General features: G+C 43.9%; 1 protein-coding gene across 1 annotated transcript in view; it reads left to right on the top strand.

Annotated features, from left to right (window-relative positions):
- The window catches only part of LOC137423456 (netrin-1), a 184551-nt gene that overhangs the window by 76379 nt on the left and 85297 nt on the right, over positions 1-22875 (top strand). The window contains exon 3 of the mRNA XM_068110653.2: positions 18701-18889. Coding sequence (XP_067966754.2) covers positions 18701-18889 — 189 coding nt within the window. The remainder of the gene's footprint in view (positions 1-18700; positions 18890-22875) is intronic.

The following is a 22875-nucleotide window of genomic DNA, read 5'->3' as shown; positions in this document are numbered from 1 at the left end:
AGTCGCCAGGGGGCGCTTCGGCCGGGTCATCCGTTTGCCCCGCAAACTGACCCTTCAGGTGCGCGGGGATTCTGGGGGGGGGGCGCGTGTGGCGGACACGAAAGCACTGACGCGGTGACATCACCCCGCACACCAAGTGGGGATGGGCCACGCCAGGGAGAGAGGCGTGGCCTCACGATATACGCGGAGCGCGCAGCCCTGAGCAGCTTAGTGCTGCAGTTTGAGTACTTTGAATAAAGACTCTTTTATGAACCGCGTTGTCCGCTTGCTCTTTGCGTAAGCATTAGCGTGCGCAGCATCGCGCTTTAATGTCATAATTCCACAAGTACAACGCTTGATTCGATCAGTATGAATTTTTTTTCTCTTCAATTCTTGGTCCGATTGACACGAAATTTTCACCATAGGAGGGCCTCCTCCTGCAGAATATTTTAATGATTATTATGACGTCATAGGTCACGTAATACAGGCGCCATCTTGGAAAAACTTTGCACCTCTATATCCTCGAAACCACTCCGTGGAAAAAATTGAGACCTGGCTCATTGTCAAAGACTCCCCATGGGGAATAAGATATGTTAATGATGATGTCATCGGTGTCTTCGTTATGACGTCATAATTCGACAAATACAACACTTATCCATCCGATCATTATTAAAAATAATTCAGCAACTGTTGCTCTGATGGACACAAAATTTACACCAAAGGAGTGCTTCCTCCTTTAGAATATTTTAATGGTAATCATAACGTCATGTCATGTGTTACAGGCGCCATTTTGGAAAAACTGAAAAATGTTGCACCTCTATATCTCCAAAACGGCTCTATGGAAAAAAATTGAAACGTGGCTCATTGTAAATAACTCAATATGGGGAATAGGTGTTGTTAACGATGACGTCATTGGTGCCATAATTATGACGTCATAATTCGACAGGGACAACACTTAGTCTGATCAGTTTGAAATTTATTCAGCATGATCTATGCAACAATTGTATTAGAGAATATAAATTTATGATGTCATTGCTCACGTGGTCTAGCAGCCATATTGGATTTTAAAAAACAACGTTCAAAAACAGAAGAGTTGGCTCACACGAAGTTGACTGCGCAGGGTAAGTATTCTATGAATACCATCTAGTTTATAAATGTTGTAGTCCAAACTTTATAGATGTTCTCACATTGTAATGGTACAGCACTGTACATACTTTATAGACGATCTAACATTGTAAATAGAACATACGGTCAAATGTGTTTTGTGGCCCCGCCCCCATCAGCCTGATTGATAGTCGTAGTTCCGCCCACCTCTCTTGGCACATCATTGCCCAATGTGTAAATATGCAGTTACACCTGCTTTTCGTGGAATCCTTTAAAGTTTGAGGTGTCATGGACCTTCCGACTGTAACATACAGTATACTCACGTTTGAACAAGGTACTGAGTTTAACCCAATGTTGAGTTACTGTCTGAAATGAAAAGAAGAATTACAAACGGGATATTTCTGTTCTGTCAATTTTGTAGTTCAGCGATGCTGTTCAAACTTTTAACCCTTTGTGTGCTGCTGTCGCAGATTTGTCACAGCATGAAATGTTCATGAAAATGACAAAAAACATAATGATCTTCTTCATAGCCATTTCAAAATAATTTTCCCAGAAAATGTTCCCCCCACTTTTCAATAGCGATCAACGCTCCTGGCTAGAGTGGAAAGGTGGAAACACCAACAGTGGAGTCGAAGTGAGAACAAGATCAAGTGGAGGGGGAGATGGACACATGGGGGTGAACGAGCTGCACGCAAGCTGAATGAACCACAGCAAGAAGATGAAGAGGAAAGCAAGGATGAAACAGAAAAGGAACAAATCAAAAGACAAGTAATTTAGAAAAAGAGGTGAGGGAGAGGGAGAAAAAAAAAACCTCAATCACCTGGAAAATGGCAGTGCTTGGAAATGGGGTCATTTGGGGGCATGAGCGTGGATGGGGGATGACCCGAGGTAGTGGTGAACAGCTGTCTTGAAACCCTGGAAGGAAGAACGGGGATGTACAGACTGTGGAAGTTGGTTCCACTTGCGAGAGAAAGGAGAAACAAATGAGTGGAGGTGAGCAGTGAGCCTGGATGTTGGGAGTTTAACAAGAAGAGCTGAAGGTGTGAGATGAGACATCAGGACTCATTTACGTTGTACGTGAAAAAGGGTAGTGATTACATGTGATCGATTTCCATGATACCAGCTTGTTACCACCGCCACCGAAGGTGGATGGAGGTTATGTTTTCACCCCCTGTCTGTCTGTCTGTTTGTTTGTCTGTCTGTGAACAAGATATCTCAAAAAGGTGTGGACAGATCCAGACGAAATTTGGCAGAGATGTAGTGCATGCGACACGGACGAAATGATTCGATTTTGGTGAACATCCGGATTCGGATCCGGCTACTAGAATTTTTAAAGTTATTCTTCACCATTGGGAGATCGGGCCAAAAACGATACAAAGCAGGATATCTCAAAAAGTTGGGGACGGATTTGGACGAAACTTGGTGGACAGGTTGGGTGTCTGACAAGGAAGAATCGATTAGATTTTGGTGAAGACCTGAAGATGGATTCGGATATGAGAATTATTTAATTTTCTAGTGATTCTTCACCATTGAGTGATCGGGTGAAAAGCGATGTATAACATGATATTTTAAAAAGTTATGGACAAGTTATGACTAAACTTGGTGAATGAGTTGGTGAGGTGACAAGAACAAGCCGATTAGATTTTGGTCCAAGTCTGAATCCAGATCCGGCCTATCAGTGGGATACAAAATATAACCTGTTCAGCCTGAAAGAGGTATGTGCTCGACCGAATATACCGTTCTAGTTTGGATATGTTATTTGCTGTCATGCATGGTCACATTCATCATTGTGACTTGCTCGGCTTGGATGTTAGCACTCCACTATAAACATAGCTTAAGTGGTACAAGATGAAAGGCTACCCACCCGTCTGTACTGACAAAGCAACAAGCCACATGTCTCGGTCTCGTTTCAAGAAGTGGACAATGTCTGAGAGTTGTCTGCATCTGGAATTGAGATTCAATGCAAGAGCTCTGGGCCACAAGGGATGGTACTTCATGGCATGTGGAGAAGGTTTATGGCAGGCCAAGGACTTACTGTTCACCCTTTTGAGTTTTTTTTTTTTTTATTGTTTAAGGCTCTTGGAAGAGCTGTCATACAAATCAAGCACGTACATGCATACAGTGACAATAGACAACACAGAACTTGACTTCAGACACACACAGCCAGTGACCTTGGGGGAAGAGAAGTAAGCAATCACAGTCAGTGGGGCAATTAAGGAAAATTTATCTGCCCCTCTACGCACATGGAATGTCAACTGGATTGGCTGGTGTTTCCGTCTGCGTGTGTGTGCATGATTTGTGTGATAGCTCTTCCAAGAACCTTTGACCCTATAAAAAAAATATGGGGTTTGTCCATGCTCTATCCTCTAAATGCTGAGTGGTAAGCAAGGAAGCAGCATGTACTATTCTTATAGTCTTTAGTATGACTCAGCCAGTATCATTATCAAACCACAGATCTCCCAGACTCAGAGCGGATACTAACCACGATGCCACAGAGGCTGGTGATGCAGATTTATCTGTCGACGTATATAATGATCCATTGTAACCAAATCAAATAAAGCAGGAGCAAACACAAAGGGTGCATTTTTTGATTCGCTGACAACGCACACTGTAGTTAGAGACAGATCAGACACTACAGACTTTACTTCAGAAATCTGTTGATTGGTCTTTTAATTTAATTCAATCTAATTATTAATTTACTTATTTTTCCTTTACAAGGTTGAGGATCATGGAAAAATGAGTCGAATAAAAACATAAATTATTTTTCAGCCTTGTAGATGCTCATCTTTGCAAGTTTGTGTGGAGGAGTAAGGTGAATGTTATAATTGCTAACACTAGGGCATGTCCGTACTATATATATATCTAAAATTATATCCCCCCCCTCTATTTACATGAAATGGTTTGGTTCATGAAATGTTTTGGTCCATTCGCAACGCCAAAGCGAACGGCGAACGCTTTACATGAAATGGTTTGGTCCATGAAATGTTTTGGTCCATTCGCAACGCCAAAGCGAACGGCGAACGGCTTGCGAGTACAGTGACAATCCCCCCCCCCCTCTATTTACATGAAATGGTTTTAGTTAGTTTTAAAACATAGTTTAACGCCAACATATGGCATGCCCGTACCCGTACTATCCGTAATGGCGCACGCTCTCACAGGAGCTCCGGAAGGTCGCATATCGCAGGAAAGCGAAAGAATCGCAAATTAGTTTTAATTAGTTTTAAAACATCGTTTAACGCCAACATAGCGCCAACATAGTTTGCCGACGGGAAATAAATGAATACGCTCTCAAATGTGCCATCCGAGGCAGAGTGTGTTCGCCACGTTCGGCACACGTGATAGCTCGCTGCTCTCTGATTGGTTGAATCGTTTTTTGGACATAGCTCGGTAACTACTTCTGCGATTAATTTAAAACCTTGAAAAGGCACATCCTCGGGTCCCCAGCAATATACCTGGCAAGTTTAAAGTATATCGGACCCGTGGTTGTCGAGAAACAGCGGTCACAGACAAACAAACACACACACAGACACACACACACACACACAGACACACACACAGAGATTGCTGGAATTATAGATAGACTAGGGCATGCCCGTACTATATATATGCCCGTACTATATATCTATCTAAAATTATATCCCCCCCCCCCCCTCTATTTACATGAAATGGTTTGGTTCATTCGCAACGCCAAAGCGAACGGCGAACGGCTTGCGAGTACAGTGACAATCCCCCCCCTCTATTTACATGAATGGTTTGGTCCATTCGCAACGACCACAGAACCCCCCCCTCATGCAATGGTTTGGTCCAAAGCGAACGGCTTCCGGAGTTTGGTAAAGCAATCGCCATCGCGTGCACAAACGCGCAGGAAAGCGAATGAATCGCAAATTCGTTTTTATTAGTGATACGAATTGAATTGGGAGAAATTGGGAGATGAATGAATTGGGAGAAATAATGCGCATAAGAAATCGAATTACGTACCGTAATGGCGGTCAGCTCGTAACGCGCTCAGCTCCGCTCGTCTCACATCGGCCACGCCTACGCAACAAAGCGTTCTGTGATTGGATGCCGGAAAGCGTGCTGCCGGACAGTCGTCACTGTCCGGAAGTTCGCAAATCGCAGTTAGGATGAATCGTTTTAATTTAATCGCAGTTTGAATTCGTTTTAAAACATAGTTTAACGGCAACATAGTTTTCCAACGTGAAATAAATGAATACGCTGTCAAATGTGCCGTCCGAGGCAGAGTCTGATCGCCACGTTCGGCACACGTGATAGCTCGCTGCTCTCTGATTGGTTGAAGCGTTTTTTGGACATATCTCGGTAAGTAATTGTCCGATTAATATGAAACCTTGAAAAGGCACATCCTCGGGTCCCCAGCAATATACCTGGCAAGTTTCAAGTATATCGGACCCGTGGTTGTCGAGAAACAGCGGTCACAGACACACAGACACACAGACACACAGACACACAGACACACAGACACACAGACAGACACACAGAGATTGCTGGAATTATAGATAGATGTAAGACCCGTTAATCCGTCAATTCTTCCTGAGATTAACAGATCCTGAAATTCGTCAATCCGTTCTCAAGTTATAACATGACGAACATACAGACAGACACACGTAGCTCCTTTTGTAATATAGAACTAGTGGGGCACCCGTGGGAAACCCACGGGCAAATACGTGTGTGACATTGGACATCCAGAGTTTTACAAAATGGTTAGTGGCAACTCGTCAGATCCAGAAATGATGTAATCTACACAATTTATTTACTTCATATACACTAATATGTGAATACATGTCTACGCACTTGGTAAATACAGTTTGTAATGTGTAATTCCACATAATGTAAAATGTGACTTCAACACCTCAAATCTTCCACCCCCCCCCCCTCCACCCTCTCATCACGCACACTATACAGGGGTGAGGGGGAGAGTAGGGAGGGTAGTGGGGAGAAAGGTGAGAGAGGTTGGAGAAGGGGGAGAGTGACACTTCTACCTTAACTTGAGAGGGGGGGTGGGGGGGGGGGGGGTTTGACTGACTTACTTCTGTTGTTCATTTTTAAATCTGAAAGCATCGAATACACTTCGCTTTACAAATTAAAAATAGCTTAAAACCAAATGTTATTATTTCATAAATATTATATTCAATAGTGAGTCCACATATACAATTTATTACCTACAAGATTTTTCGAAGTATTGTTTAATTACATAGTTGGAAAAGAGTAAACTCACCTGAAATAAACTCTTTATATACACCCCAGGAATATGAAAACAAGTACAAAAAGTTTTAATTAAAACAAAAGCCGCGTCGATGTTACACAATGCCTAGATGCAGCTGTGCCTATAACGTCGATGTTATAGGCACAGGACATTCCTATTGATTCGATTACTTGATGTTATTTTTGTGCAAAGTGAAAATATATCTCGGCAATTTCCCGTGTGTGGCGACGAATTTTTAATATATCTCGGCATTTTCCCGTCTGTTATTTCAGGCGGTGTATGACTGACCATGCCGCGATTTTAAATATATATATCTCGGCAATTTCCCGTGTGTGGCGACACGTGAACGAAGCTATGCTCCTCTCTCCACATTATTGTGACGACGTATAAATTAAATATTTCATCGTGACGATTGTCATCAAATGGACGAATTTTTAATATATCTTGGCATTTTCCCGTCTGTTATTTCGGGCGGTGTATGACTGACCATGCCGCGATTTAAAAAATATATATCTCAATGGACTTGAAGTTACAGGCCTTTGAGAATTCATTTCGTTCTATAAAGGGCAACTTTCATCGGATTTTCTTCCCGTTTTTTTCAACCGAGTCTAAAACTATGTTAGCGACTGTGAAAAATGAAATGATATATCTAATTTGATTTGAAATAAAACTGTGTGAGAGAGGAAGACACCACGGGCCTACAAAACAGGCCTCAAAGCTATGCGAGTTAATAAAATGGTGGATATTTGTTTATATGAAGCCTCTCCCAGAATGGGTGGAGCTATGGTTCCCAGAATGGGTGGAGCTTTGAGGTTTTGTCTTCTCTGCAAGAACAACAAGAAGAAGAAGAAGAACAACAACAACAGCAGAGGGCACTCCTCTATCAGCAGCGTCTGCGACGCGGCTAAAAAATATTTACACTGCAGTTCGATCCTTAACTTCAGTTTTCAGTCACAATACATTTACTAAGTAATAATAAATAACGAATTTCCCTGCAGGGAACCCTAACCTTCCTTCACTCCTCACCCCGCTCCCCTCACTCCTCTTCAATTCCTCCCCATGCCTGCTCTCCCCTTCCCCTCACTCTCCTCACTCTCCTCTACTCCTCCCTCTCCTCTCCACCCCTCATCCCTCTCCACCCCTACCTCCTATATCCCTCCCCTTCCTCTCACCCTTCCCCTATCACTCCTCTTCACTCCTCACTCCTCTCCACCCCCACTCTCCTCTACCCCCTCACTCTCCTCATCTTCCTCATTCTCCTCTCCTCCTCATTCTCCTCTCCCCCTCTCTCTCCTCTCCACTCCTCACTCCTCGCCACTCCTCATGCCTCTCCCTCTCTCCTTCTCCTCCCTCCTTCACTCTCCTCTCCCTCCTCACTCTCCTCTCCACACCTTCACTCCTCTCCCCTCCTCCCTCTCTCCTTCTCCTCCCCCCACCCACCCCAGGGGCGGATCCAGAATTTTTTTAGGGGGGGTTCACTTGAGGTTAAAATATTCACAAATCGAAAAATCTATCACCAAGCCTTATTCAAGTCAATGTATTTGTCTTCTGTTTTTTCACTTGACAATATTTAGCTAAAAGATGTAAAATGACAATATTTTACAACAAATCTAAACACTGCATACAGGAATTAACACAGAGCTAGATGAGAAAAGTAACGTGGCTTGGATTAATTGCTGTGTGAAAGGAAAATATGAACGTGATTGTCCATTATCCAATGACATTTCGCACGATGATCATGTGACAGACTAGAAAGGCACTCGGTAGGGAGCATACCTCCCATCGACTTTTTTTTACAACCATTACATTACATCTTTACAACCAGAGCATACCATTACAAGCCTCCCATCTACTTTCTGAACAATCCTCTCCAAGAAGTTCTGTCAATCAAGCTTTTGGGTCTCACGATCTGCCATGATCTTTCTTGGGAAAACCACATTCCAAATCTGGCCTCCAAAGCCAGTCGCCGACTGGGCATCCTCCGTCGTGCGAAGTCCTTCCTTGGCACACCTGAGCTCCTCACCACGTACAAGGCTTTCATCCGCAGCTCAATGGAATACTGCTCTCCCCTCTGGGCTGGTGCTCCTGCCTCACGCCTAGCTCGGCTTCACGCTGTTGAAACCAAAGCGTTCAGAATCATTGGAATCTCCCGCGATGAAGCTAACTCCAAGGGCCTTTCACTCACTCACCGCAGGCAGGTTGGTGGTCTTTCTGACTTCTACCGACTCCTCTCCGGCCTTGCTCCCCCAGCTCTCTCTGTGCTCTGTCCCCCAAATATTCATACAGGTCGCACATGATCTGCCTGCAACCCTCTTATGGTGAAACTGCCAAAATCAAGACTCTCTGCTCACCTTCGCTCCTTCATTCCTCTTTTCTCCCGCCTCTGGAACAAACTCCCTCACTCTCTTCAATCCCACTCCTCCCTCCAGGTCTTTAAAACAGCTGTTCACCATCATCTCTTATCTTCCCCCATCCAAAACCTTGATCTTTTCTACCCCCGTTAAAACACCCCAGATCAACATTGATGTTGGCTCCTACACGAGCCTCGATCTTGTATACAAAAAAACCCCCAAAAAACCTCCACCAGGTTGAACAGGTTATGTTTGTATCCCACTGATAGGCCGTATCTGGATTCGGACCTGAACCAAAATCTAATCGGCTTCTTATTGTCGCCTAACCAACTCATCCACGAAGTTTAGTTATAAAACGTCCACCACTTTTTGAGATAACATGCTATATATCGCTTTTAGCCCGATCACGCAATGGTGAATAATATATAATAATCAATTATAAAATTAAATAATCATCGTATCTGGATCCTGATCCGGATATTCACCAAAATCTAATCGATTTGTCCTTGTCACAAACCCAACATGTCAACAATGTTTCGTCCAAATCCGTCCATAACTTTTTGAAATATCGTGCGATATATCATTGTTGCCCGATCTCACAATAGCGAAGAATCACTGTAAAAATTCTCATATCTGGATCCATATTCGGATCATCATCAAAATCGAATCGATTCTTCCTTGTCACACATTGGGCCTGCCCACCAAGATTTGACCGAATCCATCCACAATATTTTGAAATATCGTGCGATACATCGTTGTTGCGGTAGCTCTCAATGGCAAAGAATCACTTTTTTTTTTCTTTTTTTTTGTATACAATATCGAGGCTCGTGAAAGAGCGAACATTAATCACACAGAAAGACAAACCGACACATAAAACATATAACATAGGGAGCGGTAGACAAGATGGGGAGAGAGGGGGAAGGACACAAACACAACATTTGAGAGCAGGGACCGAGAGACATGGAGACATCGAGAGATCTGAGAGAGGGCGAGGGCTTTGGGGGGGGGGGGGGGGGGGGCGTGGGAAGGGGGCAGTGGGAGAGGTATAAAACATATGGACACTGCCAGGACTTCCAGGAAAGAAGTTGGAATTTCAAACAAGGTGGATCTGGGGTGAATTAGCGGGGGTAGAAAAGATCAAGGTTTTGGATGGGGGAAGATAAGAGATGGTGGTGAACAGCTGTTTTAAAGACCTGGAGGGAGGAGTGGGATTGAAGGGAGTGAGGGAGTTTGTTCCAGAGGCGGGAGAAAAGAGGAATGAAAGAGTGAAGGTGAGCGGAGAGCCGAGATTTCGGCAGTTTAACCATCAGAGGGTTGCTGGCAGATCTTGTGCGACCTGTAGGAATATTTGGGGGACAGAGCACAGAGAGAGCTGGGGGTGCAAGGCCGGAGAGGAGTCGGTAGAAGACAGAAAGACCACCTACCTGCCTGCGGTGAGTGAGTGAAAGGCCCTCAGAGATAGCTTCATCGCGGGAGATTCCAATAATTCTGAAAGCTTTGGTTTCAACAGCGTGAAGCCGAGCTAGGTGTGAGGCAGGAGCACCGGCCCATAGGGGAGAACAGTATTCCATTGAGCTGCGGATGAAAGCCTTGTATGTGGTGAGGAGCTCAGGTGTGCCGAGGAAGGACTTCGCACGACGGAGGATGCCCAGTCGGCGACTGGCTTTGGAGGCCAGCTTGGAAATGTGGTTTTCCCAAGAAAGATCATGGCAGATAGTGAGACCCAAAATCTTGAGCGACAGAACTTCTTGGAGAGGATTGTTGAGAAAGTAGATGGGAGGGTTGTCCAGTCGATCTTTTCGGAGAGACATAGTAAGAGTGTGAGATTTGTCAGGATTGAAAGACATGTTCCACTTGTTTGACCAGTCTGTGATTTTGTCCAGGTCTTCAGAGAGTGAGGAGGCAGCAGACTGCCGATCTGAGGGAAGAGGAATGGAGCGGCAGAGAGTGGAGTCATCAGCAAAGAGATAGAGAGGATTTTCGAGAGAGTCAGAGAGATCATTGATGAAGACCAGAAAAAGCACGGGGCCCAGAACACTGCCTTGGGGAACTCCAGCCTGAACAGGAAGAGGAGATGAGAGAAACCCATTCAGGGCCACACGTTGACGACGACTAGAGAGGAAGTCCGCCAGCCATGCGTGGAGATTTCCATGGATACCAAAGGAGGAGAGTTTGGTGAGCAGAGCGGGGTGCCAGACCGTGTCGAAGGCACGTGATATGTCGAGGGAGACAGCTCTAATTTCCTGTTTGGCATTGAGGACCTCCATCCATTGTTGAGACAGCAGAAGCAGCATGTCCAGAGTAGAGTGACCTGGTCTGAAACCAAATTGATGATCAGAGATCAAGCCATTGGAGAAGAGGAAATATTTCATATCAGAAGCAATGATGGATTCCATGACTTTGCTGATAATTGGGAGAAGGCTGATTGGTCTGTAGTTGCTAGGATCTGTTTTTGCACCTTTTTTGTGCAAAGCGGTGATGTTGGCTGATTTCCAAGCAGATGGCAGTTGACCTTGAGCAAAAGAGAGGGTGAAGAGAACAGAGAGAGGGTGAGATAGAGCAGCAGAGCAGGATTTTAGGACCCGTGGGCTGATGCCGTCGGGTCCAGTTGCAGAATCAGAGTCGAGGGTTGACAGAAACTTTTCCACCTTGTCAGGAGGAAAGGACACGGAGTCCAGGAGCAGCAGGGTATGGTGGGTACAGAGAGGGATGGGTTTGGGACACAAGATTTAGAGGCAAACACAGAGTTGAGGCATTCAGCTTTTTCACGTGCGGAGTCAGCTGTGTAGCCGTTTGAGGTAAGGGAGGGGATGGAGGGGGAACAAACACCAGAAACGGATTTGACCAGACGCCACCAGGATTTGGAAGAGGGAGACAGATAAGAGAGTTCGGTCTTGAGAACGGAGAGATATTGTTTCCTGGCTCTCCTGAGGGTGGACACACACTTGTTTCGGGCTTTGTGAAAGGAAATGAGATTTCCTTCCGTTGGATTTGCTTTCCAGGAGACGAAGGCAAGTTGTTTCTGGGCAACAGCCTCACCACAAGATTCCGTGTACCATGGACGGGAGGAAGGGTATGACAACTGAAGACGAGATGGGATAAATCTGTGCATGAGAGAGAGCAATTTACTTTGGAAGAATTCCCAGGATGAGTTGATGTCAGAGGTGGTAGAGATGGGAGACCAGTCCAGATGATTGATGGCTGCTTGAAGACCGTGCCAGTTGGCCTGAGTGAAATGCCAGACTCGTCGACGCTGAGCAGGCTCCCTGAGGATGGTCAGAGAGATGTCCACTTTAACAAGGACATGATCAGATGTTCCGATCGGAGCAGAAGAAGAGCAGCAGACATTTTCAGGGAAGTTAGTCATAACCAAGTCCAGAAGAGAAGATGTTCCGTTGACTGAGATCCGGGTCGGGAAATTGACAGATTGTGTCAGTCCCAGTGAGTCGCAGAAGTCCTTTGCTGAGGAGCCATGGCTGGTGAGAGAGGTACCCACACCCAGCCAACTGGCATGATGACAGTTGAAATCACCACATATGAGGAAGAGAGAGTTGGGATGAGTAGATAGAAGTTGGTCCATATCATCAGACAGCGAGATGTAGATGGAGTCATCACTGTTTGGTGGACGGTACAACACACATATGAACAAGAGGTGGGAGCGAAGGGGAAGCCGTAGCCAGAGGTATTCCTGGGGGTGAGGTGGAGAGAGTGCAGTGCAGGGCGAGTGAGGAAGAGAGTTTTTGATAAAGATAGCAACCCCGCCTCCAGGACGAGGCTCAGGTCTATCATACCGGAGGAGGGAGTAGCCCGGGAGAGATACTATGGAATCAGAGACATCATAAAGGAGGAAAGTTTCTGTTAAGCAGATCACGTCTGGTTTGACAGAAGCAACCTGTATGGAGAGATCGGTTAAGTTTGAACGAAGGCCCCGGATGTTTGAGGTCCATACCGTTAATGAAGAGGAAGGGGGAGCATCAGATACAGAACAGGGGGGAGGAGGGGTAGGGTAAGATGTGGAAGAGGTGGAAGAGGTAGGGAGAGCTGTTGAAGGTGTGTCAGAGATTTCAGAATAGCTCGGAGAAAGGGAAGGATGGGGCGGACAAAAGGTTTGATGGTGATTGGGTGAGCCACAATGAGGTGTTATTTGAGGAGGGGGAAGAGCGAGGCAGAAGGTTGGGGGAGATGGAGGTGAGAGTTTGAAGGGGGAAGAAGCGGGGAGGACGCTTTGAGGAGGGGGAGTGAGCGGGGGGAAATTGAGAAGCAATGAGGGTGGGGAGATTTGAAGGGGAGGGGTGAGGGGGGAGTTTGGGAGGGAAGGGACAAGGGGAGGGATTTGAAAGGGATGGGATATGGGGGAGATTTGGAGGGGAGGGGTGAGGCAGGAGTCTAGGAGGGGAGGGGCGAGGGGGCGTCTTGGCGGGGAGGGGTGAGGGGGTAGTTTAGGAGGGAGGGGGCAAGGGGGGAGATTTGAAAGGGATGGGTGATGGGGAAGATTTGGAGGGGAGGGGTGATGGGGAAGATTTGGAGGGGAGGGGTTATGGGGAAGATTTGGAGGGGAGGGGTGAGATTGGATTTTTGAAAGTGTACGATTTATGGGAAACGAACATTTATTGCAAAATGAGTTTCTTGTGACCTTCGAGTTAAAAATACGTTTTAGGACGCTGGATGGAGGATGGAGTGCAGGAGAGTTTAGGGAATGTAGAACAAAGGCACTATAGGAGATGGATATTTTTTTTGGGATGAATTGATTTGGTGAGCAAGTCGAAAGCAGCCTTTTAAAGAAGAAGAAGAAAAAGGTGTTATAAAATATGACGGAATACATAACTTGAGGGGAAAGTGTAAACATTGAAGGTTAATGAGTGAAAACTATCTGGGGAAATGGGGGAGAAACATGTGGTCGAAGAACGAACGAACGAATAAGAATGAATAAACGAATGAGAACAGAGAAGGAAATGTTTTTTTTGTTTTTTTTTTTTGAGTTGAGATTTACACAAGGAAGTAGGCTATGGGTGAAAAGACTGGGAATACAGAGAACGAAAGTTATTGGATCACAAACGACGGACCACTGAGAGAAAAACAAAGCCTCAAGGTTGTACAGTGCACACTGTACAAGGCCTTGCTCGCGACACGGCAAACAGACGATCAATTTATGAAAGATAAACACCGAGAAACAACCAAAGTTGCACACAATAACTTCACACACCGAAAGATAAATACAGTTTCGACAAAATACAATTGTGAACAGACTTAACTTCGAAAAACGTGGAGACCGTGTGGAGCTTCGAAAATCCCTGCCGCCGTCTCCAAGATCTCGCGAGATCTGATCTGATCTGATCATTTAGTAAATTAATAATTCTCGTATCCGGATCCGGATTCGGATTTTCACAAAATTCAAATCAATTCGTCTTTGTCACACACTCTTCCTGCTTACCAGTTTTCATCGAAATCCATCTAACCTTTTGAGATATCCTGCACGCAAACAAACTGACAGCGGTGAAAACAACCTCTGTCCATTCTGGTTGGCGGAGGTAAAAAAAATGTAGGGGCGGATGTGGTGGGGGGTGGGGGTTCACGTGCACCCATTGAACCCCCCCTTGATCCGCCCCTGCCCCCCCCCCCACCCGCCTCGCCTCTGCCTCCTTACTCCTCACCTCCTCTCCCCATCCCCATATCACATCCGACCAGATACATTAACGACGGATATTAGAATGCATTTTTGCCAATAAAACGTTAATATTCGTACAATTTCCTCACATTTTGCTGCAACGGAGTCTTAAACCATCTTAGCGACTACAAAAAATGAAATCAGATGGTGAATTAGAGTAGAGAAAAGCTGTGAGGGACTCTGAATGGACTTTATATTACAGGCCTTCATTGCATTTAAAATGCATTTTTGACTTAAAATGCTAACTTTCGTACAATTTTCTTCCCGTTCTTTGCAACCGAGTCTTAAACCATCTTAGCGACTTTGAAAAATGAAATCAGATGGTGAATTAGAGTTGAGATAAATCCGTGAGAGAGTCAGAAAGCGCGAGCCTTACAAATGAGGCTTATGAGGCCTCCAGAACTATGCGAAGCAAACAAAATGGGTGAGATTTGTTTTTGAAGCCTCTCACTGAACGTGTGTAGTCCCTCCCTGAACGAACGGGTGAAGCTCCTCCATGAATAGGGGAAGCCCCACCCGAAAGGACTGGCAGACAGACTGGAGGAGAGTATTATAGTGTAGACTAGTGGGGCATCCGTGGGAAACCCACAGGGATAGACGTCCTTCTCTCCAGCGAAAAACAAAATTACTCTTTTCGTTACAGCATACAAAAGGACATTTTCAAATTAAAGATTTCAAATAATCTTCTTCAAAATGTACGTGCACATAACTTCTAAAATAAGAACTAAAAAAAATCTCTCAGCAATTTCCCCTCTGTGTTTATTTATTTCCTCTGCATTATGAAAACGCATCTTCTTTGGGCAGTGTATAATAGACCGCTGCTGCGATCTCTGTGACCGAAACATGCATTGCAATGTTTCCTTTGCATGAGTTGTAATCAAAATGTACCTTTGTTTCTTCAAAAGATAACTTGTTATGATAGAAGACGTGTTGATTCAGTCTGAAAATGGACACCAGAGGCCGAGAGAGCCTCAGAGTTATGTGGAGAAAACAAAATGGTGGAGATTTGCTTTTGAAGCCCCTCCCAGAACGGGTGTAACCCCTCCCTCAACGAGTGAAGCCCCACCCATGAACGGACAAACAACCAGACTGGAGCAGAGTGTAGATGCCATACATGAAATGGAATAAACTATTTAATGTCAGAAAAAGCCAGTCATTGCAGAACCAATCCATAGAACAGTTAATGCCTGTCAAAGGGCAAAATCAATGCTTGTTGATTAGTCCTTTAGTGAAAGAGAAGAATACAGGTCAGGTCTCTCAGTCTCAGAATGCTGCCAGGCTTTTCATTACTTTTTGAAAATGAGCAGAATGATTGAGCCTTTCACAAGAGCGATGCTGGAACAGCGCACCAATGGGAACAATAACCAGACGAGACGTAAGGCAACTATGGATGTTGCAAAGTATAATGGAAATTTAAATGAGGAATGAAGGTCAAGCAAGATCAGTAACACAGCTAAATGAGAAATTTCCTTTATGTTTCTCTTTATGACATTCATAACGTTTTTGATGGAGATATGAAAGTGAATCGCTGCACACTTTTGACCTTTATTCAAGCAAATGCGATTGAAATTTCATTACTGCAAGTTGACATTCAAATTTGTGATGTTCAAGTACTTGGTGGGAATGTGAAAATGAATGATTTTACTACTTTTAAGCTTTCTACATATAACAAAGTTTTATTTGTGATATTAACGATATAATAATTTGTGGATTCTTTTTACGACTTTCATTTGAATGAAAACGACTTTTTTTTAACGATTTCAATATTATTTCAACGACCTTTCATCATTTGACATCACCACTTGTAAAGAGAAAAGGAGAACACCAACAAAATATTTCAGGAAATTGTCATAACCCTGAGTGAATATTTTCAGATAGGTACTGTGCTGTCCAATTTCAGCTTTATAGTATAATAAATTGTATTTTAAATTGAAAAAAAATGTTAAGATGGGAAGTGCTTTACATATTTACCTCCGCCACCGAAGGTGGATGGAGGTTGTGTTTTCACCCATGTCTGTCTGTCTGTTTGATTGTGAACAGGTTATCTCATAAAGTTGAGGACGCATTGGGACGAAATTTTTCGGAGAGGTTGGGTATGTGACAAGGACAAAATGATTAGATTTTGGTTGATATCCGGATCCGGATCTGGCTTGTCGAAATTTTCAAGTGATTCTTCACCATTTGGAGATCGGGCCAAAACGATACATAGCAGGATATCTCAAAAAGGTGTGGACGGATTTGGACGAAACTTGGTGGACCGGTTGGGTGTCTGACAAGGACGATTCGATTTTGGTGAAGATTTGAATATGGATTCGGATATGATAATTATTTAATTTTGTAAGTGACTTTTCACCATTGGGAGACAGGCCAAAAACGATACATAGCAGGATATTTCAAAAAGTTATGGATCGATTTCGACGAAACTTGTTGGACAGGTTGTGTGTGTGACAAGGACTAATCGATCTGGTTTTGGTGAAGATTTGAATGTGGATTCGGATACGAGAATTATTTAATTTTTATGTGATTCTTCACCATTGACAGGGCGAAAAGCGAAATATAACATGATATTTAAAAAAAGTTATGGACGAGTTCTGAGTAAACTTGGTTGGATGAGTTGGTTAGGTGACAAGAACAAGCTGATTAGATTTTGGTTCAGGTCCGAATCCAGATCGTAGCTTCCCCACCTCCTGTTTTTTGCATGCCCAGTTTCTTCTCACTAGTCAGTGCCTTTGCCTTCATCTTCATCTTCATCTTCATCCTCCTCGGCAGTTCTCGGAGTTCCCTGGCAGAGGATGTTGTGCACTCTGGAAAATGGGCAGCCATCCTTTTTGAAATCCATTCCCATGCAAGCTGCTTTTTCTTATTTGCATCCATATGTCAATTATCTTGTCTTGGATTGTTCCTTGGTGAACCTTCATTACCTTGACTAAACCCATTCGTTGCTCGAATGAAAAATTGTCCCCTCTTTTTTCCACCGACATGCTGCCACCGTTGGAATACACAAACTAAAACTTGAACTTGTTGTATGACGAGGCCAATGCGGAGTCACTGAGGTTACTTGGTTTGGTAACCTCCTATATTTTGCTCTGAACACAAAATAAACGATTAAAAGGAACGAATCATACCTTAGGCGTGCATAACTAAATGGCTGTTTTGCTGTTTATCCCGCACGGCTAAACGGATGTTAGTCTCCCTTCGTAAATAGCTGTTTAAACGGGTAATTAGCTCTGCACGAACAAATATGGTTTTGTCAGTGTTTAAGTGTTAGGCGTGGGTTAGCAAGACACTCACTAAACGCCTTTCGTAAATTCGGCCCATTTTAGGGTATGGAAAGAGTGGCAAAATGTCACCAGATCTGCATACCAAATAATTAGATAGGCATTAATTAATTTAATACTATGTGTACAACCCAAACATAAAACATGATAGATGTTTCAATAACAATCATCGATCACTTCAATTCAGATTACCCGGAGTGGCAAACATGTGGGAACCATAGCTCGGATACAGAGATTGTACACATTCCAGATTTTGTATTCCATGAACAATGATTGGTCATTGGAGGGATGAATATGGGAAAGGAGGGATGGATGAGTAGGAGGGATGGATGAGTGGAAGGAGGGATGAATGAGTGGAAGGAGGTATGGATGAGTGGAAGGAGGGATGGATGAGTGAAAGGAGGTATGGATGAGTGGAAGGAAGGAGGGATGGATAATCTCGGAGGGATGGATCTCTTGAATGAATTATTTTGTTGGCTGCTGAATCTAATGCAAGATGACCTGGATTACGATGAAGAACAATGCGCTGAATCCCCTCCAACAATTGTCCAGGTAGCTCTTTGATTCTATGCAAGTGCATCATTTCAATCGTATGTTGGAGATATGTTGTATGTTCAGTGTTCACATGCCAATCGGCTTTTTAGACGCGCACAACTAAACGGATGTTAATGTCCCTTCGTAAATTGATGTTTAAACGGGTAATTAGCTGTGCGCCTACAAAGATGTTTTTCATGTTTTTCTCAACGTTTAAGGATTTTAAGGATTAGGCGTGTGTCAGGAAGACACTCATTAAACACCTTTCTTAAATTTGGCCCTTGGCATTTTACATCACAAAAACCTTACAGTGTGGTCCAGCAAGGCCAAATATGGTTACAGTATATCCTAATTCTTTTCAAGTGTACATTGTGTCCCACAAAAAAGTATCACTTTGTGGAAATATTAGCACTTTAAATTGCCCACCGAAGTTGCGAGATGGCGGGAATCTCAATGCTAGTAACGATACAATGATCTTGGTTGCCAATTGAAGTTGTTGGTGGTACATGGTCATACTTTATTCTTCAGTTAATTTCTGATTTCTTGCTTCTTCCAACTCCCACTCTAGCTTGCAGCTGCAACTTGCATGCTCGGAAATGCCGTTTCAACATGGAACTGTACAAGCTGTCAGGAAGAAAAAGTGGAGGCATCTGCCTCAACTGCCGACACAACACTGCTGGCCGTCACTGCCATTACTGCAAGGAGGGATACTATCGTGATCTCAACCGGGCCATGGACAACCGCAAGGCCTGCAAGCGTAAGTGACTTCTTTGCAAGAGGAGTTAATAGAAGCATCGGAAGTAATTAATAGAAAAGTTAACAATAACTAGAAGTTGTAGGAAACTATATGGCTTCAAAAATACTTTGATGGCTATGGATCACCAATAAGAGTAATGAAAAAGTCATGATTAAGGAGTTAAATGTCATCATAAATTAAGTTCAGCGAACATATGATATAGTCATGGAACGTAATCAGTATGTGGCTGCTTTTACATCACGATCAGCTAGTTATGCCAAGGGAGATAATTGTTTAAAAAAAGCAGTGGTGTGTGTGTGTGTGTGTGTGTGTGTGTGTGTGTGTGTGTGTGTGTGTGTGTGTGTGTGTGTGAACAAATTCATCCCTTGTCCATACTGTTGGGAAGGCAATGGCAAACCACCAACTATATATATATATACACGAGTATATATATATACATATATATATATATATATATATATATGTATATATATATATATATATATATATAATATACGTATATATATATATATATATATATATATATATATATATATATATATATAGTTACGGTACGCGGTTAAAGATGTTATATTTGCCGAGCGGAGGCTCCGCGACCGAACAGTTATTCCCCGACTAACCCGATTCAACCCCAAACGTTGGCCGTATCGCACCGCAGCTGCTCAATATGGAAAACTCTAAAGCGACCGAATGCAAAGAGGAAGAAGACGTACAGAAGAGTAACTGGGTTTATTATTTACACATATAAGCAAGAAGAAAGCAGTCACGTTTATTTACAGGCACATGAGACGCAGGTGACACAGTGAAATCTTTAGCTTATACAAGCTTAATTACCTACCCAGGACAGAACAAACAAAGACGACTCACACGGGGAATGATGACAGGAATTGGCTGGAAGGAGAGGAAAGTCCACTAGGTCCGGCAGCACGATCCGCACGTTGGGCAGCCGCCGTTCCTTCGCGGCCCTGCTCCGAACTGCCGTCCAGGCCCCTTAGCGGCTGGCGAGCGTTGTTGCTGCTGCTGCTGTAGACGCTGCCGCTCGCGAGCAAGGTGACGAATAGCAGGCTTGGTGCTTCCTTGGATGATCTCTGCTTGTTGGACCTCACAACTCAGCTCTTTCTTGGACCCTCTCTCTTCTCAGCTCATCTGCCTTGGACCTTTTTGCGACTCTCTTAAAAGCTCCTCTCCTTTCTCAGCCCATCTCATGTCTCTCCCTCCTTGTCTCAACTGCTTGGACTCCCTCTCGTCTGCACTTGGGAACGCCCCGCCGGCGGGTTATATAGGCCCCGCCCCTCAACCTTTTCGAACCTCCCCCAAACGTTCTCTCTCCGCCCTCTCAAGCCAAACCCCTTGTTCATGGTTGGTCGAGTGGGGCTGGCTCACTCCTCCCCTCCCTGACGAGGTGGGGACCCGCCTTTCTTCACCAACCCTGCCTCGTGGTCAATGGCGGCAATTGGAGGGGATGTAATTGGCAATGGCGATCGAGGCCTGGCAATGACGAAAGGGGAAATGGAGGTTTTGGGAATGGGAATGAAGGGAATCTATCTCTTTCACTGGTGCAATGGAGTATTTCAATTAATGGGAGACACAGCCTTACCCTAAAACACATAATAAGATATAACTATCGAACAGGGGTATTCTATGATTGGCTGACGTGTATGCTTTTGGACTAATTATGGGACGCCCTTTGACCTTTACACAACTCCGGAGGCAGGAGGCACAGAATAAACAATAATCTATCTATAATTCCAGTAATCTCTGTATGTCTGTGTGTATGTCTGTGACCGCTGTTTCTCGACAACCACGGGTCCGATATACTTGAAACTTGCCAGGTATATTGCTGGGGACCTGAGGATGTGCCTTTTCAAGGTTTCATATTAATCGGAGAAGTAGTTACCGAGCTATGGCGATTTAGCCGTTCGCCGTTCGCTTTGGCTTTGCGAATGGACCAAACCATTCATGTAAATAGAGGGGGGGGGGGGGGGGGGGTTCTGTGGTCGTTCGCTTTGGCTTTGCGAATGGACCAAACCATTTCATGTTAATAGAGGGGGGGGTTCTGTGGTCGTTACTGCCACGCGGTTTGGAATGTTTTTCCGAACGGGCACCCACGTACGGGCACGTCCTAGTAATAATAAAGCACACAATAAAAAAAATACAGTCCTCATATCCGCAACAATATATATATATAATATTTTATATATTATTATTATTATTATTATTATATATATATATATATATATATATATATCTATCTATAATTCCAGTAATCTCTGTGTGTATGTTTGTATGTTTGTATGTTTGTATGTTTGTATGTTTGTATGTCTGTATGTCTGTGACCGCTGTTTCTCGACAACCACGGGTCCGATATACTTTAAACTTGCCAGGTATATTGCTGGGGACCCGAGGATGTGCCTTTTCAAGGTTTCATATTAATCGGAGAAGTAGTTACCGAGCTATGTCCAAAAAACGATTCAACCAATCAGAGAGCAGCGAGCTATCACGTGTGCCGAACGTGGCGAACAGACTCTGCCTCGGACGGCACATTTGAGAGCGTATTCATTTATTTCACGTTGGCAAACTATGTTGCCGCTATGTTGGCGTTAAACGATGTTTTAAAACTAATTAAAACTAATTTGCGATTCTTTCGCTTTCCTGCGCGTTTGTGCATGCTATGGCGATTTCTTTACCAAACTCCGCAAGCCGTTCGCTTTGGACCAAACCATTTCATGTAAATAGAGGGGGGGGATTGTCACCGTACTCGCAAGCCGTTCGCTTTGGACCAAACCATTTCATGTAAATAGAGGGGGGGGGATATAATTTTAGATATAGATATAGTACGGGCATGCCCTAGTATATATAAAAGAAAGTTTTTGTTTGTTTGTCTGCACGCACTAATCTCCTGAATGGTGAAAGATAGGAGGAAACCTCTGCAACAAAAAATGTCGGGACGGGCCCCGGGAAGGTTATAGGCTAGGTGGCGAGGCCGGTCGAGGCCCACCTCCCCCGGGCTGGGCCCATTTCGCAATTAAAAGCTGAGCTGAATTATAGTAGTCAATCTTCTATGGCCGCAAGTAAAAGCTGAATTATAGTAGTCAATCTTCTACGGCCGCAAGTAAAAGCTGAATTATAGTAGTCAATCTTCTACGGCCGCAAGTAAAAGCTGAATTATATTAGTCAATCTTCTATGGCCGCAAGTAAAAGCTGAATTATAGTAGTCAATCTTCTACGGCCACAAGTAAAAGCTGTATTATCGTAGTCAATCTTCTACGGCTGCAAGTAAAAGCTGAATTATAGTAGTCAATCTTCTACGGCCGCAAGTAAAAGCTGAATTATAGTAGTCAATCTTCTACGGCCGCAAGTAAAAGCTGAATTATAGTAGTCAATCTTCTACGGCTGCAAGTAAAAGCTGAATTACAGTAGTCAATCTTCTATGGCCGCGAGTAAAAGCTGAATTATAGTAGTCAATCTTCTACGGCCACAAGTGAAAGCTGAATTATAGTAGTCAATCTTCTATGGCCGCAAGTAAAAGTTGAATTATAGAAGTCAATCTTCTACGACCGCAAGTAAAAGCTGAATTATAGTAGTCAATCTTCTATGGCCACAAGTAAAAGCTGAATTATAGTAGTAAATCTTCTATGGCCGCAAGTAAAAGCTGAATTATAGTAGTCAATCTTCTATGGCCACAAGTAAAAGCTGAATTATAGTAGTCAATCTTCTACGGCCGCAAGTAAAAACTGAATTATAGTAGTCAATCTTCTACGGCCTTGAGTAAAAGCTGAATAATAGTAGTCAATCTTCTACGGCCGTAAGTAAAAGCTGAATTATAGTAGTCAATCTTCTACGGCCGCGAGTAAAAGCTGAATTATAGTAGTCAATCTTCTACGGCCACGAGTAAAAGCTGAATTATAGTCGTCAATCTTCTATGGCCGTGAGTAAAAGCTGAATTATAGTAGTCAATCTTCTACGGCCGCAAGTAAAAGCTGAAT

Source organism: Myxine glutinosa, chromosome 3 (assembly GCF_964187855.1).
Source record: "Myxine glutinosa chromosome 3, kmMyxGlut1.1, whole genome shotgun sequence".
Taxonomy (NCBI): Eukaryota; Metazoa; Chordata; class Myxini; order Myxiniformes; family Myxinidae; genus Myxine; species Myxine glutinosa.
This window is presented reverse-complemented; position numbering and strand designations above follow the sequence as displayed.